This window comes from Tachypleus tridentatus, chromosome 10 (genome assembly GCF_004210375.1).
Source record: "Tachypleus tridentatus isolate NWPU-2018 chromosome 10, ASM421037v1, whole genome shotgun sequence".
Classification (NCBI taxonomy): domain Eukaryota; kingdom Metazoa; phylum Arthropoda; class Merostomata; order Xiphosura; family Limulidae; genus Tachypleus; species Tachypleus tridentatus.
In genome coordinates this window covers 22,562,941-22,582,492 of record NC_134834.1, presented here as the reverse complement: position 1 = coordinate 22,582,492, position 19,552 = coordinate 22,562,941, and the positions used below count along the sequence as shown (strand labels likewise).

General features: G+C 37.5%; 1 protein-coding gene across 2 annotated transcripts in view; it reads right to left on the bottom strand.

Annotated features, from left to right (window-relative positions):
- Positions 1 to 19,552, bottom strand: part of LOC143228871 (LIM/homeobox protein Lhx3-like) — a 70,281-nt gene that overhangs the window by 13,259 nt on the left and 37,470 nt on the right. The window contains exon 1 of one of the 2 annotated variants that reach the window (XM_076460286.1): positions 7,866 to 8,498. The exons of the other annotated variant lie outside the window; for it this stretch is intronic. Coding sequence (XP_076316401.1) covers positions 7,866 to 8,010 — 145 coding nt within the window. The 5' untranslated portion in view covers positions 8,011 to 8,498. Of the gene's footprint in view, positions 1 to 7,865; positions 8,499 to 19,552 lie in introns of those variants that run through there. 2 annotated transcript variants of the gene reach the window in all.

Genomic DNA, 19,552 nt, shown 5'->3' with positions numbered 1-19,552 from the left:
GTTGAATTTAGTTTCTCATTGGTGAATGGAAAATAATGATTAGATGTTTATTAAATTAAATAGGAATAGTTAGTTGAATAATGTTAAGTTTTCCATTGTTGAAACAATAATGTTTAGATGTTTTTTATTGGATTAAATTAGAATCTGAAGTTTACTAATGTTAAATTTGGATCCTCATTGTTGAATGTGATAAAACGGAATAGTTTCTTATTGAGCTAAGTGAGAACAGTCAGTTTACTAATGTTAAATTTGGATCCTCATTGTTGAATGTAGTAAAACGGAATAGTTTCTTATTGAGCTAAGTGAGAACAGTCAGTTTACTAATGTTAAATTTGGATCCTCATTGTTGAATGTGATAAAACGGAATAGTTTCTTATTGAGCTAAGTGAGAACAATCAGTTTACTAGTGTTAAATTTGGATCCTCATTGTTGAATGTAGTAAAACGGAATAGTTTCTTATTGAGCTAAGTGAGAACAGTCAGTTTACTAGTGTTAAATTTGGATCCTCATTGTTGAATGTGATAAAACGGAATAGTTTCTTATTGAGCTAAGTGAGAACAATCAGTTTACTAGTGTTAAATTTGGATCCTCATTGTTGAATGTAGTAAAACGGAATAGTTTCTTATTGAGCTAAGTGAGAACAGTCAGTTTACTAGTGTTAAATTTGGATCCTCATTGTTGAATGTAGTAAAACGGAATAGTTTCTTATTGAGCTAAGTGAGAACAGTCAGTTTACTAATGTTAAATTTGGATCCTCATTGTTGAATGTAGTAAAACGGAATAGTTTCTTATTGAGCTAAGTGAGAACAGTCAGTTTACTAGTGTTAAATTTGGATCCTCATTGTTGAATGTGATAAAACGGAATAGTTTCTTATTGAGCTAAGTGAGAACAATCAGTTTACTAGTGTTAAATTTGGATCCTCATTGTTGAATGTGATAAAACGGAATAGTTTCTTATTGAGCTAAGTGAGAACAGTCAGTTTACTAATGTTAAATTTGGATCTTCATTGTTGAATGTAGTAAAACGGAATAGTTTCTTATTGAGCTAAGTGAGAACAGTCAGTTTACTAGTGTTAAATTTGGATCCTCATTGTTGAATGTAGTAAAACGGAATAGTTTCTTATTGAGCTAAGTGAGAACAGTCAGTTTACTAGTGTTAAATTTGGATCCTCATTGTTGAATGTAGTAAAACGGAATAGTTTCTTATTGAGCTAAGTGAGAACAGTCAGTTTACTAATGTTAAATTTGGATCCTCATTGTTGAATGTAGTAAAACGGAATAGTTTCTTATTGAGCTAAGTGAGAACAGTCAGTTTACTAGTGTTAAATTTGGATCCTCATTGTTGAATGTGATAAAACGGAATAGTTTCTTATTGAGCTAAGTGAGAACAGTCAGTTTACTAATGTTAAATTTGGATCCTCATTGTTGAATGTAGTAAAACGGAATAGTTTCTTATTGAGCTAAGTGAGAACAGTCAGTTTACTAATGTTAAATTTGGATCCTCATTGTTGAATGTGATAAAACGGAATAGTTTCTTATTGAGCTAAGTGAGAACAGTCAGTTTACTAATGTTAAATTTGGATCTTCATTGTTGAATGTAGTAAAACGAAATTTTCTCTTGAGATAAATTAGAATGGTCAGTTTACGAATCTGAAACCCCCAGTAGTCCAGGGGTAAATTTAAAGGTTCTTAACGCAAAATACAGATTTCGATAACTGTGGTATGTGCAGCACAGACGTCTCATTGTCTTGTTTTGCGCATATCAACAAAACAAACAAACAAACAAACACACTAATGTTGATGTTGCATGTTCTTAGTTTCTCTGTACTAAATAAAGGAACAGCTTACAAGAAATTCAAAGGTCAGTATCTCAATACCGAGCTTATAAGTATTGTCTGTTTGCTAATTTTGAGCTTGAGGGGAGTAGTCGGATTTTGACATGAATGGAAAAGGTGGAATCCGTTCCTTTGAAGTGAACGAAACTGGAGTAGTTCATACATTTTTTAATATCCAGGGTCTCATTATTGAAAAAAAACAGTTACTCAAGATGAATGGTTTTTTTTTTGGAATTTCGCACAAAGCTACTCGAGGGCTATCTGCGCTAGCCGTCCCTAATTTAGCAGTGTAAGACCAGAGGGAAGGCAGCTAGTTATCACCACCCACCGCCAACTCTTGGGCTACTCTTTTACCAACGAATAGTGGGATTGACCGTAACATTATAACGCCCCACGGTTGGGAGGGCGAGAATTTTTGACGCGAGTCGGGGGCAAACCCGCGACCCTCAGATTAAGAAGCGCACGCCTTAACGCGCTAGGCCATGAAGATGAATGGAAGAATAATGTTTTACTGATCTTAAACCATTACATTTGTTCCAGCCTAAAACGTCTTCATTAGTTTGTACTATAATACATTAGTAGACATCACAAAAGGCTTATTAAAAGTTATAAGAAAATATTAGCATGGTTACATACGTGTAAGTGGAACGTTTCCAACGTCTATAAGGTTTTTCAAAAGTTGCATGCACTTTATTTGAATATTAATTACTGGCTATCACTAAATCATGTATCCATGCTACATTCTAATAAGTTGAAATATTCCGACACTCAGTTACACAACCCCTTCCAAACATGTGGTCAGCTTCCGGTCAGTTACCTCTTTCTTTGTGAACCTGACGATGACCGAAGAAGGTCGAAACGTTGCTCGCTCTTCTATGTTAAATTTTTCTCAACCCAAACGAGCCGTTTTTGCATATATATTTCTCTATAAGTGGTTTTTTCGACTTCACTGATGAAATATATTTTATCTATCAGTACAAATATCGCGTGATATGCAAAGCATACTTATTTTTTTCTTGTCTTTTTTTCTTTTAAATTTAGGAAGATGGGTGTTCCAGATTTATCTATAATTTTATTTTTTTTCTCAATTTTACTTGTTTCTAGCCATGTATGTGTGTAGCAAAAGAATGATGGTAGATGGACGTAGATTGATTGTCTTCGACCTCGCTATTTAGTGACCTGGGTCGTTTACTTGCGCGAAAGATTGTTGTAGAGCAGAACCTATCTAAAAAAGGACAGCGATATTTTCTATTGGTAGGTCATGTGATACCTTGATCTTCTGATTTCAGTTACTTTGTTGTTGTATTGACCAATAATGACATGCTCTAGCCTGTGCTCAGTACTGGATAGAGTTATTAATTCTGTGGATATAATGTCATAATATCGCAATCAGAATACTAATAAAATTAAAACCGTCTTTTTTGTCAGTTAAAAAAACAGTAACACGTAGGACGTTTTATTAAATTCAAAATAAATAAAATGTTGTTTTTCTTTGTTTTATGATAACCTTTTATGTCTCTCTCTCTCTTTTCTTAAACTTAGTCAGAAGCATGTGTGTTTTCTTATAGCAAAGCCACACCAGGCTATCTGCTGAGTCTACCGAGGGGAATCAAACCCTTGATTTTAGCGTTGTAAATCCGTATACTTAATGCTGTACCAGTGGGGGATTCAACTTAATCAGAGTCAAGAAATTCAGGCTTAGTTACTTTGTATAGTTCATGGTGTTCCTCAAGATATTCTAGTACCGTTTTTAACTCTAAGACCATCAGTATTTTACAGTTGATCAAAAACATGCTAACTTTCTTCTTTCTATTTAGAAAAGAGAAGGAAGGCTTGTAGACAGAGGTGTGTAGGAACAGGGGTAGACAAATTACCACTTATATAAACATCCACATCTCAGTTAGTACTTGTTTTCTCTGGGGTTCAGTACGCGAGTGTCGTTTTAATATTGATCCTCAGTTAGACAAACATAGCTGATTAAGTGTTTATGGCACTCGACTCGTAATATGAGGGTCGCGGGTTCGAACCCCACTATTCGTTGGTAAAAGAGTAGCCCAAGAATCAGCAGTTGGTGATGATGACTAGCTGCCTTCCCACTAGTCTTACACTGCCAAATTAGGGACGGCTAGCACAGATAGCCCTCGTGTAGCTTTGCGCGAAATTCAAAACAAACAAACAAACAAACGAATAGCAGCCCCTCCCCGCTAGTATAGTGGTAAGTCCACGGATTTACAAGGCTAAGATCAAGAGTTCTATTTCCCTCGGTGGACTCAGCCGATAGCATAATGTGGTTTTGCTATAAGAAACATACACACACACGAATACCAATCGCAAAGTAATAACGTCCCTACAACTAAAATGACGAGCACTTTCTGAAATGGGATTTGAACCTGTAACCCTAAATGTAAAAACAATAGCAAACAAAGTGGAATATTGAGGGAGTATTATATTATTATAATTTAATTCAACTTTTTCATTAGTAACGAACAAAGCTGTGTAGTAGCCAACAAGTGATATCAACTCGGTACCAAAGCGAATTTTTATTTAATTCAATGTTTTCCAATAATGCTGTAAAATTAAACGTTTACTGGTTTTCGTTGTGTGATTAGGGATCGGTCTCCCAGGTTCTGTCAGATTATTATTATTTGTTGTTCCTTTTCCATATTGGAATATTCAAAATTTAGGAAAAAAAATTATTGGTTAATTGGAATTAACCACAAAGTTACACAATCTGTGTTCTATCCCCCCTCTGGTATCAAAAACAGGTTTCTAGCGATATGAGTCCGCAGATATAACGCTGTGCCACTGGGGACAAACAAAGTTAAAACTCATTATTATATCTTTGTATGTAGTTCTATAATGATTATTTGTTTTATTGTTAAGCACAAAGCTACACAGGGGTCTATCTGTGCTATTCCAATCAAGGATATTGAAATTCGGCTTTTTAGGATTATAAGCCTTCAGACTCAGTGCTGAGCCACTAAGGAAGCAATTCTATAATACAAATTGAGCTTGAAACATGATGCTTGTATACTTTATGCCTACAACGATTATTAATTTTACAATAAACCAGAGATTCGTAACGTCGCGATTTATTTTAGAAGCAATATTAAACTGTAAATATTAAACATAATGAAATTTTTACACTTCCTATTTTGTTAAATAGCAAAGTAACTTTAAAAATCATGATAGAGGGCGGGGAGGTTGATAGTCGCTTTACAGGCTTCGCAACTGTAATGAACTAAATAATGGTATAAAAAATTACAAAAATTAATCACCACGAATTATTTTGTTTAATTACTTCCAATGTATTGTTCCTTGTTCGTTTTTGAATTTCGCGCAAAGTTACACGAGTGCTATCTGCGCTAGCCCTCCCTAATTTAGCAGTGTAAGACTAGAGGGAAGGCAGCTAGTCATCACCAACCACCGCCAACTCTTGGGATATTTTATTTTACTAACGAATAGTGGGATTGCCCGTCACATTATAACGCCTCCACGGCTGAAAGGGCGAGCATGTTTGGTGCGACGGGGATTCGAACCCGCGACCCTGGGATTACGAGTCGAACGCCTTATCCCACCTGGCCATGCCGGGCCGTGTATTGTTCCTTAGTCGTCAGACAAAGCTCACTACATCTTGTTCAAAGCGATACTGTATAGCAACTTTACTAATTATCAAGTTCGTGAGAAACCGAATTTTCACAGTTCATTGAAAATATACATATTTCCTTCAATACGATAACTGTGGTATAAGAAAATCCCGTTAAATAAATATTAAATAAAAACTCATAAAATATTCTTTTCCAAAACCCGACAACGAGAACAGACCTACTATATAGATGGTGAGGAAAACATAACACAGGCATAGCTGATTCTGAAAGGTTATGAACTGGAGTTAATATCAACGCTAATTATGTCTCGAGTAATGAAATATTAATAGTGCTATTTGAAGAACCATAATATTGATTTGTAATTAATGCGAAGCCAGGATTTCCCTGGTGTTCATGCGTGAAAACAGTTTAACATGTTTTATTCAAAATCACTATTCCTTGCCAGTTCCGCATGTAACGCCTTGTTTTACTTATGTACGTAGAACAGGAAGTATTTCTTTGTTCGGAAATGAACCAACTGTTCGTTGTATATTAAGGTTATTAATCTTAGTTGTACCGAGGACTTGTTCAAGTGGTTGAATAATATAGAATCAATCTTTGTCGCGATTAAATTGTATCAAGACTTTGAAAATATGTTAATAGTGTTGAAAAGACTACATATTTTAACATCTTGGAAACTATACAATATATTCGAATCTAAATAAGATTGATAATACGGTAGCTTTAAACGTATTAAAATTGCTAGCTGTTTGGCGTGGTGGTTAGTACCCGTTACCAAACTTGGTCCCTTTTCTGCCGTGAGGGGCATTATAACGAGATGGTTAATCCCAGGATTCGTTAGTAACGAGTATCCCAAGTGTGGGTCACTGTCCAGTTGTCCATTCTCTAACAGTTCGAAATTAGGGACGGTTTGTTTTGAATATCGTGCAAAGGGTTATCTCGCTAGTCCTTCCTAATTTAGCAGTGTAAGGCTCGAGGGAAGGTAGCTTTTCTTCACCACCAACCGCCTACTCTTGGGCTACTCTTTTATTAACGAATAGTGGGATTGATTACCATATTATAACACTCCCACGGCTGAAAGGGCGAGCATGTTTGGTGGGACGGGGATTCGAGCCCACAATTGTTGGATTACGAGTCGAGTGCCTTAACCACCTGGCCATGCTGGGCCTAAAAAATAAGGAACATCATATTTGGTTCTATTTATGTCTTTAAACATTCTGTTATGTTATATTTTACATTTTCATTCTCCCCTATCTCTTCATTCCTCGAATCATATGTGGTTAAGTGATTTATTCGGAAAAGCTTAATACTGCTAGGCCTTTCAGTTGTTGTATAACACTGAAGAGTTGTAAATCACGTGTTCTAGAATATTTTGCGACGATTCCGAAAACGAAAAAAAAAACATATTATTGTCTTTAGTGATAGTAAATGTAACGATTTTGTAATTGTTTTGACACAATAAAAGACAGAAGAAATGTTTGCGTTTTCCGTTTTCGGATCTCTGAGTGTACCAAATTTACGATGCACAGAGAGATCTAAAGGTTCTGATGACATGCGTTGTTGAAACGTAACAAATGAAACCTAGTAGACGTGTTCCTATTACATTAGATGTTTCTTTTCTGTTACAATACATCTGTTTTCCGGAAATGTTAGTTTCAAAATCCTTCTGCCATATTAACCTTAGATCTGAAGTGTGTCTGATTAGAATACTGCTATTATCCAACAAAGGTTCAGATGTAATGATCTATGTCTGAGATGTGACGGCCACTTTAAAACAACAATATTCTCTAATATTTTGCATTTTTATACCATGTTTATTGGTGTTTGTTTAACGATAACTAAATTGTATGTATTTTCACCAGAGATTTAATTGTAGTGAAAATGTCTTTCTCAAATTTCAGTTGGAAAAAAAAATATGAAGTACATGTCCTAACAGAACTACAGTTTAAAATGTTCGCCACAGCACTAGTGCCATATTTTATCTCACTGTTTGTATCAAATCAAAGGAAAACATTTACTTAGACTTATAGTTCTGTGAACATTAAAGAGTTCAACTGAAACACTACTGCTACTAAAACCAAGTGTGTGTGTTTATACAGCTCAATAGTTATTGTTCTAACATTAATTGTTTAACGTAGCTACTGTTCTAACGTTAATTATTTAACATATTTACTGTTGTAGCGTTATTTGTGTTACATAGTTACTGTTGTAGCGTTGTTTGTGTTACATAGTTACTGTTGTAACGTTATTTGTGTTACATAGTTACTGTTCCGACATTAATTGTTTAACGTAGTTACTGTTCTAACGTTAATTGTCTTAACATTTTGTATTATTACTAAAATCTAACAGTAAAAACAGTAAAAATGATTTTCTTATTGAATTTCTTTCTGTTTCAATATAAAATATAATTTAATTAACTTACACAAGAGTGTGGGGCGAAGGGAAGCAGGGAAAGTAGCAGCTTTGGGTAGGCCGGCTTGTGCCCGTGAGGTTGGGAGACTGTACGTAGTTGTGCGGAGATGAACCTGGCAAGCAGGTGGCGTGGGAGTCGAACTGCTGGCTGTCATCAGTTTCAGTGGAATATACGGAAAGAGAGACACGTTTCCGTGGTCTGTTTTAGTATCCGTCGAAAGCTTCTTATAGTTAACTTATATTTGTATACATATATATTTTCCTATATAAGGATAACTGTCCGAATTATAGATACGTTTCAACTGTTGCTAAACAAAGTATTCGCTTATCCGAAAATGTACATTATAGTGTAAGGAACGTTCGATTTACATTGGGGTTTGTTTCCTTGCGAAGATTTTATCTGACGTACTGACGTGACGTAAGTATCTGATAAGAAAAAACGAGCCCTGAGGCCCTCGTATCAATTCGTCATTCTCGCTGCTTCGTTGAAGTTTCCGATTGAAATGGCAACGTGTGCTGAAAGCAAGCTATGTGATTGGACGACACTTTGTCCAATCCTAATGTCTGAACCCTAAAACTACAACATACGAGGACGTTTCATTCAGTATGAACAACTAACTTAAGCTATAGCCTTGCTTAGTAATAATAATTAATGAAGCTATTTTGTGGGCTCCCCGTCACACCAAACATGATCGCCCTTTCAGGCGTGAGGGCGTCAATCCCACTATTCGTTGGTAAGAGAGTAGCCCAAGAGTTGGCGGTGGGAAAGGATGACTAGCTGCCTTCCCTCTAATTTCACACTGCTAAATTAGGGACAGCTAGCGCAGATAGCCCTCGTGTAGCTTTGCGCGAATTTCAAAAACAAACAAACAATTTCGTTGGCCTTGTTCAATAATAATGACTATTTAAACTATATTTTGGGCCTTGTTTGACAATAATGACTAATTAAGTTGTTTTTTTACCTTGTCTAATAATAATGGCATTTTAATCTATCTTGTTCTCAGCTCTAAGATACTTCCTACCCAGCTTCAACAGGCAATGAAAATAATCCCCTTTGTAGATAGTGTCTTCTCTTTTGATGGTTACCTCTGATATCTTATATATGTTTCGAACCGTGGTGTATCTCCCAGCGTTTTCTGTCTTCTATTTACGTCCCCCGCTGCTACAGCGGTAAGTCCATGGATTTACAACGCTAAAATCAGAGGTTCGATATCCCTCGATGGACTCAACAGATAGCCCGATGCGGCTTTGCTACAAGACAAAACAAAAACACTTCTGTTTACGGCGGCCGCTTCCTGCGCTGCTTTTGAAAACCTGTACAAGCAGGTAAACCACAAGATTCACATTTGTAATAACAGGAGAACGGACAGGAATGATATTAATTACAAAGCTTATTTTGTAAGCAGGATAATATACACTAAACTTGCTAATTAATTACACCATCATTCACACGTCAAAATGTAATATAACATAAAAATAAAAATGCAGGACCCGCAACCCACAGATTAGGAGTCTAGCGCCCTAACCACTTGGCCATGTTAGAAGTTAAAGCTACACAATGGGCTATCTGTGCTCCGCCCATCATGGATATGGAAACTCGATTTTTATCGCTGTAAACCCGCAGACAACTGTGCCACTGGAGGAGGGAGATGCATAGAAGTAAATACCTGTATATTGACTACAGAAAAAAATATAAGAGAGAAAACTTTGTGTACTGTCTCATAAGTTTTTTTAAGACATACACATAAACAAATAATTTGTAAAAAGTACTAAAAATAGCAAAATAAAAACAGATTCAACATGAGTTTCTGTGACAAAAGAATTTCGAGTAACTTTAAGACCACAATCAAAATTTGAATAATATTTGGTGAAAGTTGCAAACTCTTATTTTAATTAACCTCTAAAAAAGACGTATTTTTTGCAGCTTTGAGAAATGATGAAATTTTTGTGTTATCCTTTCCTGAATAATTTAGTATTATTTCAAGTTTGGTTTGTTTGTTTGTTTTGAATTTCGCGCAAAGCTACAAGAGGGCTATCTGCGCTGTTATTTCAAGATTTATTTTAAAATTACGGATAAATTTCAGCGTGTGTGTTGTTGTTTTTTCACTTTTAGGTACCATACAACAAAACCTAGGGTATTCCTATTTCATATCAAATTACGAGTAAACCAACTAAATTACTGTGGTCGGTCGTGGCCCAGTGATTAACGTGCGGGAACTGTAAATCTGACGGTTCATGGCTTGCGTCCCTCTGGTGCAAAAACTCGTTTGGTACTTTGAGGCCTTTGATACGTTATAAGAGTAACAGTCATATCCCACTACCTAGAAGCTGCTCAAGAGTTGGCGGCCGCTGCCGTCAATTAACTGTCTTTTCCTCAGTCAAATCAGCTCATAATTCGGGAAAACTATGAGCAGATAGCTCTTGTGTAGCTCTGCGAAAAATTCTGAAACAAGTATACAAAGACACACAATCAGTTTTCCATAAAACTTATGTATATACTAATCAACATTTGATAAGTGGCAAAAAAACTAAAATCTTTGAGTGTCTTTCATATCGCATTCACCATGTAGTGTTGTGTGTCGTCAGTCAACTTTGTCAGTTCAATGTTAATACACCTTTAAAACGAGGGAAGTTTGATTTTTTTGTAACTTGTCTCATAATTCACAACACACACGATAAATCCCGTATTTCATGGCATAGCCCCGTGGTAAAGGTGTTCGACTCGCAATCTGAGGTCACGGGTTCGAATTTCCCGTTCTGAACATCCTCGGTCTTTCAGCTGTGAGATTGTTATAATGTCACATTTAATCCTACTATTAGTTATTAAAGCTTGTTTGTTTGTTTTTAATTTAGCGCAAAGCTACACGAGGGCTATCTGCGCTAGCCGTCCCTAATTTAACAGTGTAAGACTAGAGGGAAGGCAACTAGTCATCACCACCCACCGCCAACTTTTGGGCTACTCTTTTACCAATGAATAGTGGGATTGACCGTCACATTATAACGCCCCCCACGGCTGAAAGGGCGAGCATGTTTGGGGTGACCGGGATTCGAACCTGCGACCCTCGGATTACGAGTCGAGTGCCTTAACCACCTGGCCATGCCGAGCCACAGTTGTTAAAAGAGTATCAGAAGAGGTGGCAGTGGCTGGTGTTGACCAGATACCATCACTACAAAATTAGAGGCGGCTAGCGGTGTGGAACTCCAGACCAATCCTTTATATTTCAATTATAATTTCTTTCGAAACATTGGATGATTAATGCAAATCTTCATAACGTTTAAAGCCGAAACATGCCTAGGCTAGGCCCTAAAGTTTGTTGACACTAAGTTTTAATGGAGATATTTTAAAAACAACTTAGTTAGTTGTTAAAGAAGTAATTATCAAAAGTTTCGATATCAGCTGATTAACGCAGCACCTAGACTAGAGTTGATTGATGACAATGCTTGCTTATTTCAGTAATTTCGCGAAAGCAACACGAGGTCTTTTAGCGCATAGCGTTTACTAATTAGAACCGACAGCCTAGAGAAAAGACAGCTAGTCAGTAGTTCCCACCGTCAACTCTTGAGCTGAATGAATAGTACAACTTGTCTGTTCACCGTAAACCACGGGACACACCCGTACCATTTTCTGTTTTATTTAGTCGTGGGCTCGGAATGGCCAGGTGGGTTAAGGCGTTCGATTCGTAATCTGAGGGTCGCAGGTTCGAATCCTCGTCACAACAAACATGCTCGCCCTTTCAGCCGTGGGGGCGTTATAATGTAACGGTCAATCCCACTATTCGTTGGTAAAAGAGTAGCCTAAGAGTTGACGGTGGGTGGTGATGACTAGTTGCCTTCCCTCTAGTCTTACACTGCAAAATTAGGGACGGCTAGCACAGATAGCCCTCGAAGAGCTTTGCGCGAAATTCAAAATAAAAATTTAGTCCTAAGGTAATAACAGCTTTTCGGGGAAATTCTGATATGAATGACCCTCTCGGTTGTTCCTTGACATTTCGTGTTTAATAAATGTCCGTCCTTGATTAAACTAATGGTCATCCCTACACTTTCCGATTTGGAGCAATTATCGTGTTCTGCTGTTGGTTCACTGTGCGTAACGCCCGCGTGCCACGTGCCGTTTACGCGCAGATGAACTGCTTAATTGAAGACACCAAACAACACGAAGGAATCATCGAACATATGCTGGAGCCGTCTTATGCCCTCGGGGTACATGATGTTTGTTTCATCAGACATAGCGGCGCGCTAGACAAGAGATAGGTATAAACCTCCCCTACAATAGGTAGAGTTCACGCATGCTAGGACACCTTGTAGCCGCGTGCGCCCACTACATGGGGGTCATGTGTGTAGCCTCATCAGTTCGTACACGTAGATTAGGCAGGTTAGCTGGAAGCGTTTGACACGGGTGTGAAGACAATAACGGTTTGTTTAGCTACGTATGATGTATTCACCATTTAGCTATTTGTGTAGGGAGCTACGCCGCGTGATAAAATACTCAGATGTTGAAACAAATGCTGTTTGAAAACACTACAAAGATGTTGGAAAAGTGTCAGAGGTTTCGCTTTTAAAAAACACCATACGGATGTCGATATAAAATAAGTTAGGTTTGTTTTTGAATTTCGCGCAAAGCTACGCGAAGGCTATCTGCGTTAGCCGTCCCTAATTTATCACTGTAATACAGTGAAGGCAGCTAGTCATCACCAGCTACTGTTAACTCTTGGGCTACTCTTTTAGCAACAAATAGTGGGATTAACCGTCACATTATAACGCCCCCGTGGCTGAATGGGCGAGCATTTTTGGTGCAACGGGGATTCGAACCCACGACCCTCAGATTACGAACCGAGCGCCTTATCCACCCAGTCATGCCGATTCGACAGTTCAATATGATAATTGGAAACTGAATTTCAAGTGCTTTCACTGGGAGAAGTTACGATATGATACACATTGTGACCTGCTGTTTGCGCATTTCTTTATATGTATGTGTATTTTCTTATAGCAAAGCCACACCTGACTATAAGTTGTGTTTACCGAGGGGAATCGAACCCCTGATTTTAGAGTTGTAAATCCGAAGACTTACTGTTATTTTAACGGGGGACGTGCATTTCTGAAGATGCCTTAAAACAGTCTCTACTTGGAAAATGTTAAATGGTTTAGAAGCAAGTGTTATACGAACACTTCATTCGCTCAAAGTTAACACGATGGGCTATCCGTATTTTACCCACCCCGGGTATCGAAGCTTGAATCATAGCGATGTAAGTTCTCAGTCTTGTCACTGTTAGAAGGGGTATTCACATGAATCTAGTCTAGTAACATTAAAGATTTTCATTGGATTTTTGTAGCGTGGACGTTTACATTGAAATCTGCTCAGAAGACTGAAGAAGGAAGCCTGTAGAAACATCATAAACAAGTCATAAGTGTTACCATGGAAGACAGTTGAAACAGTATAAACAAGTCATAAGTGTTACCATGGAAGACAGCAGAAACAGCGCAAACGAGTCATAAAGTGTTACCATGGAAGACAGCAGAAACATCATAAACAATTCATAAGTGTTACCATGGAAGACAGTAGAAACATCATAAACAAGTCATAAGTGTTACCATGGAAACAGTAGAAACATCGTAAACGAGTCATAACTGTTACCATTGAAACAGTAGAAACACCGTAAACGAGTCATAAGTGTTACCATGGAAGACAGCAGAAACATCATAAACAATTCATAAGTGTTACCATGGAAGACAGCAGAAAATATCGTAAACAATTCATAAGTGTTACCATGGAAGACAGCAGAAACAGCGTAAACGAATCATAAAGTGTTACCATGGAAGACAGCAGAAACATAATAAACAATTCATAAGTGTTACCATGGAAGACAGTAGAAACATCATAAACAAGTCATAAGTGTAACCATGGAAACAGTAGAAACATCGTAAACGAGTCATAACTGTTACCATGGAAACAGTAGAAACATCGTAAACGAGTCATAAGTGTTCCATGGAAGACAGTATAACGATCGGACTTTGTTTCAGATGTTTTGTTTCACACACAACGTGTGAAGTAGCTACCAAGGGATTTGAATCTTCAATGTTACTGTTACTGTTAATGCTACTCGCTTTGTAACTGTTGGTGCTGACGTGTTTACGAGTTTTATACAAAGATTACAACTCGAAAGAATGTAATGGAAAACAAAGGAAGCCTTCTTTGAAAATACAATAAGGGCATTAGTAATGTTGAAAGACAACTTCAATTTACATATAAAACACAAAGTATACGATCAAGTTTCGCTTTAAGAGTTTTAGGCCCAGTTTCTAAGCTTGAGTACTGTTTTCTTTGCAAGCAAAGTTTGTGAAAATTACGAAGTTGATAACTTAACAGAGGATTTTAGGTATTGGTTGCTAATAAATTAATAAAACACGTTAAAACGTTTCTAAAAAAACAACAACAAAGAGCCGTATAGATGTCCAAAAACTAAGAGGAGATAAAATAAAAGTCGCGAGACTAAACATTGTATGGAATGATGTTCATTTACATAGTATAATACCGCCACCTGCCGGTAGACCGGTCACAATAATACGTCTGACAGTCTCGCACTTTTCAATGGAAGACGCAAGAAGTGTGTCGTGTGTATTTGTGTTATATTTAGGCGCAGACTAGAGCCGAAAATTTGACTCTCAGAGTTTTGAAATACACAACCTAGCAATTTATTCCTGTCAAAGTAGAGGAATACGCGTACAAGCAAATTAGTGTAGCTTAAATGAGGGCACGTTGTGGAATGAAAAACGATGAACTCTTCGACATTTCAGGACTTACACCATTTTGTATTTTACAAACAGAACTATACAGACGACCCAAAATAGAAAAAAAAAAAAAAGATAAAATGAAAGCCAGGGAACTCCACATTCTATGGAACAAAGTTCATTCTCTTAGTTACATTATCACGCCTGCCTGTAGGCGGATCGCCGTAACATAGCTGTCAGACACGTGACTTCTACGGAATCGAAGCACGTGAGGCGTAATACGTAAGAGCTTGAGTGTGTTTTGTATTAAGACCACGTGAGACTAGCTGCTGTGTTGACCGAGGGAAATCGAACCCCTGTTTTTAGTGTTGTCATTCCGTAGACGTACCCTTACTGCTGTCCCCACCGAGGGACAGTAATATTTCAGCACGAGTTACTGTGAAAAATTTTACCTATCGGAGTTCTAGGATAGAATCCCTCGGAAGTTATTTTTGGTAGAAAGAGAAATATTGATATAAACAACTGATTGAAGTTGTATCTCAAAATGGAGTTTGGTGGGGACACTATTAAATGAAAGACAATCAATCTTTATCGACACTTCATATGGGCAGGCCCTATATTTCAAGTTTTGGAATCAATAGCGTCAGTACTTACAAACAATTATGTGTTTTAGTGTTCCTCAAATAATTCATATTTCAGAAAGAATTGTTTGTTTTTGAATTTTGCACAAAGCTACTCGAGGGCTACCTGTGCTAGCCGTCCCTAATTTAGCAGTGTAAGACAAGAGGGAAGGCAGCTAGTCATCACCACCCACCCCAACTCTTGGGCTACTCTTTTATCAACGAACAGTGGGATTGAACGAAACATTATATCACCCTCACGACTGAAAGGGCGAGCATGTTTGGCGTGACAGGAATTCAAACCTGCGACCCTCAAATTACGATTTGAGCGTCCTAACCATCTGGCCATGCCGAGGCCTAAAAGTTTAGAAGCGATGATTCAATGCATTCCAGCCGATGTATATTTTACCCTTTCTAGGATTTACGACATTAGTTTATTTCTACCCAGTGAGTTACGTAACATTCAATTTTTCATCTTTATATGTTTAGCTAACTTCAGACCAAATGTTATTAATGATTACCAGGTGTTTTCATTTATGTTAAGGCTGCAGAATGACTAATCGTATATGTTCACTTATTGTCATCACCATAAGTATTAAGCGACTTATACAAGGCTTGGAGCAGTCATAAATAACGTCACGTAGTTAAACAGAAACACATCCCAAAAACCACTAATAAGTACCAGTAAATGGAGAAGACGGAAACAGACATTTAACAAACGGAAAAAAAAAAAAAACTGGATTATTTTTGGGTTTTTAAAATATATATTCTTGCAAGAGCAAAATGGAGGAAATGGACAATGAATAAAAGAACAAGTAATCGTTAAGTAACAAAAAACAGACAGACGAACGGACCACCATAAGTGAAGTTAAAGGTATTAAACCTGAATAGATTCTGTTAGATTAATCCTGAGGGGGATTACAAAAGGAGAGATATCTTTTCGATTTTAAGGTCGTTTTTCAGGCTAGGAGCTGGGACATTTATCATGACAATGAAGCGGTTTTTGTGTCTGTTTGCTCACTACGAGGTCTTCGCGCGTTGTGACAAAAAGTCCACTCGACAGTCTGACTCCTAAAGCGGTTTTAAATCCAGGAAAGTTGCACCGATGTATACGTATGTTTATAATACCGCCTAAATGTTCTTTGGAAAAGGCCTATTTGTACGCACTTTGATGCCTCGTGACGACTCACTGTTTGAGAAAGCAAGAAACCCAAGCGTAACAGATTACTAGCACAAAGACTGCGTTAATTGTGTACGCCCAGTATCCACACGGACGAGTTGAGGTCCATATCCGTAAGTAATATAGCAGTCTAATGAAACGTAACTTTTGTTCAGGAGAGGGCGCATTTCCCTCTGTACGGTCTTTACCATTTCTCCTGTGAAGGTTTCCGAACAAAAGGTGGGCGTTTTGCTGTATAATCGTAACTGGTCTGAGATTACAGTCCACCTGTCATGGTGGCTTGTAAAACCACAGTGAATTTATAGACTTTTAACCTAATGGAAAGTTAAGATTTTTGTTTTTACAGGTACTAAAGCGTACATCCACATCTATGTACTCACTGTAATTACTCGTAGGATTTCAGTTTATAGATGTGAATTTAAAAGAAAAATCTAAGTACCTGACTAGCAATCTTTAGGAGGTATAGAAAAAATTAGGAACAGATTAAAAAGTATAATGACGTCACAAAGATAAAAGCCAGAAATACAGGAGAACATTAAGGAGTAGAAATTAAAAAAATTGCAAGAATATTAAGTAGGAAAGTCACCGAAAAAAAGTAAATAAAAATTTAGAAATCGATCACAAAATTATCGAAACTTTCCAGGAAATTATCAGCGAAATTTCTGGAAAGTAAAACAAAAACAATTGTTAGTCGTTAGTGTTAAAAAGTTTACTTCAAATAAGTAAACTGCTGAACACATCTTTAGAACAGATATTTCGGACGAGACTAACATGCTCGCCCTCCCAGCCGTGGGGGCGTTATAATGTGACGGTCAATCCCACTATTCGTTGGTAAAAGAGTAGCCCAAGAGTTGGCGGTGGGTGGTGATGACTAGCTGCCTTCCCTCTAGTTTTACACTGCTAAATTAGGGACGGCTAGCACAGATAGCCCTCGAGTAGCTTTGTGCGAAATTCCAAAACAAACAAAAAACAAACGAGACTAACACGACAATGTCACGTGGACCGGTTTCAATTTCACCACGTGTCACGCTGGAGATGCTTCAACTGTGTAACGTTTATGATTAAGTTTACTTTTTTACAATTACTCATGGGTATGTTTCCAGACCTTGTCTTTGTTTTTTGAACGAGTCTATTGTATGCCTTTTTAAATTACACGTTTATTTAGAAGAAAAAAAAAGAGAAGATATTGAACTATAACAAGACCTACCATGTCTGTCATATATTGTGCTACAATATACATTATATAAAGTTACCTAATGGAAAACGTGGTTTTCTACAGTAATACGGCGATTCTTTATTTTGTGGGTATTAATATATTATCTTTTCGATTCATTAAATCAGCAGAATGATATCTTTCATAGAGTTTGCTCTCTGTTCTCATTATCGAGCTAAGGTAGGTGAATGGGAGGTTTGTTCGGGACTCTCCACTTTCACAAATAATGAAGTTATTTCCCTACGTGAGTGAGAGAGGGGAAGAGGGTTGTATTAACCTAAACCACACACGTTTTCAGGCTTATGTAGAGCATCTGAGTTCACATAATGGGTCTGAAATACACTGATTACAGGTACATCAGATGAGTATTACGGGCTTAATATAATGCGTAATCTGACTGCATATTAGGCACGTATTCAGGACGGTCACATCAAAATGCTATGATTAGTTAAGAATGAGTCTCCAGTTGATGAAAACGGGCTTCTAAAAATGTATTCGTAGATTAAAGAAACGTAGTGAATGAAGTCAAACAGCGCCGTAAGCAGTTTCACATAGAATGTTTTATTTTACAATATTCTGAGGATGATGAAAGTTAACAAGAATTCACTGAAAGGAGAGAAAACATTGAAAAGTTCTGTGTTTTTCTTATAGCAAAGCCACATCAGGCTACCTGCTGAGCCACCGAGGGGAATCGAACCATTATTTTCAGCGTTGTAAATCCGTGAGCTTACCGCTACCGGCGAGGGACTGAAAAGTTCTGAAGATTACCAGAACGTATTAAGGTTTAACATAAATAACAGGAGAACCAAACTTCAAGAATATTAGCAGAACAAACTGGAAACCAAAAACATGACAACATGACTAACAAAAGTTTTGGAAGTTAACAGAATAAACTGGACTTCAGAATGACTAAAAAGAGCAAGAACACACGAGAAGAGCAAGTTTATACATCAGAATAGATGAGATAATTTAGTTTGAATTTCGCGCAAAGCTACACGAGGGCTATCCTCGCTGGCCGTCCCTAATTTAACAGTGTAAGACTAGAGGGAAGGCAGCTAGTCATCACCATCCACTGCTAACTCTTGGGCTACTCTTTAAACAACAAATAATGGGATTGACCGTTACATCATAATGCCCCCATATCTGAAAGGGCGAGCATGTTTGGTGTGACAGGGATTCGAAACCCCGACCATCAGATTATAAGTCGAGTGCCTTAACCACCTGACTATATCAGGCCTGATAAGTAAACAAACTTTAGGAAAATGTACTCTAAAGACGGCTGGTATGGGTATTGACACTGTAATTACAATAAAGTACAGAACAATGTTTCGACCTTCTAAGGTCATCTTCAGGCCAACAAAGAGATTTTGCAACTGACTGTTGCCGGGCTCATTTCTTACGGATGAGAGTGTAAATAGGGTTGTAGGGCGCGTTGCAGTTAGATGCTAGGTTATTAATTAGTATAGGTATAAAGGTGTTCTTTTATATTGGTTTAATTTTGGTTTGAGTTGTTATATAAATAGCGCTTTACTGATTTTGCGTTTGCTTATAATTGTTTTCCTACTCAGTGTTTATTTGGTTTGCAGTGTTCAAAAACGTGTGGTGTTTTTTTGGGGGGAATATTTGCTAGTTTGTTTTAAAACACAAAGCTACACAATGGGCTATCTTGGCTCTGTTTACCGCGGGTATCGAAACCGGATTTTTAGCGTTTGAAGCCTTCAAACTCATCGATGAGCTACTGCTCATAAGGTCATAAGGACTGAGATAGTTTCTGTAGACCCCAGTGGCTCAGCGGTATGTCTGCGGACTTACAACGCTAAAATCCGGGTTTCGATACCCGTGGTGGGCAGAGCACAGATAGCCCATTGTGTAGCTTGGTGCTTAATTCAAAACAACAATAATTTCTGTATTTTTTATTTCTACTTTATTTTTCATAGTATCTCCGATGGCTCTTTATA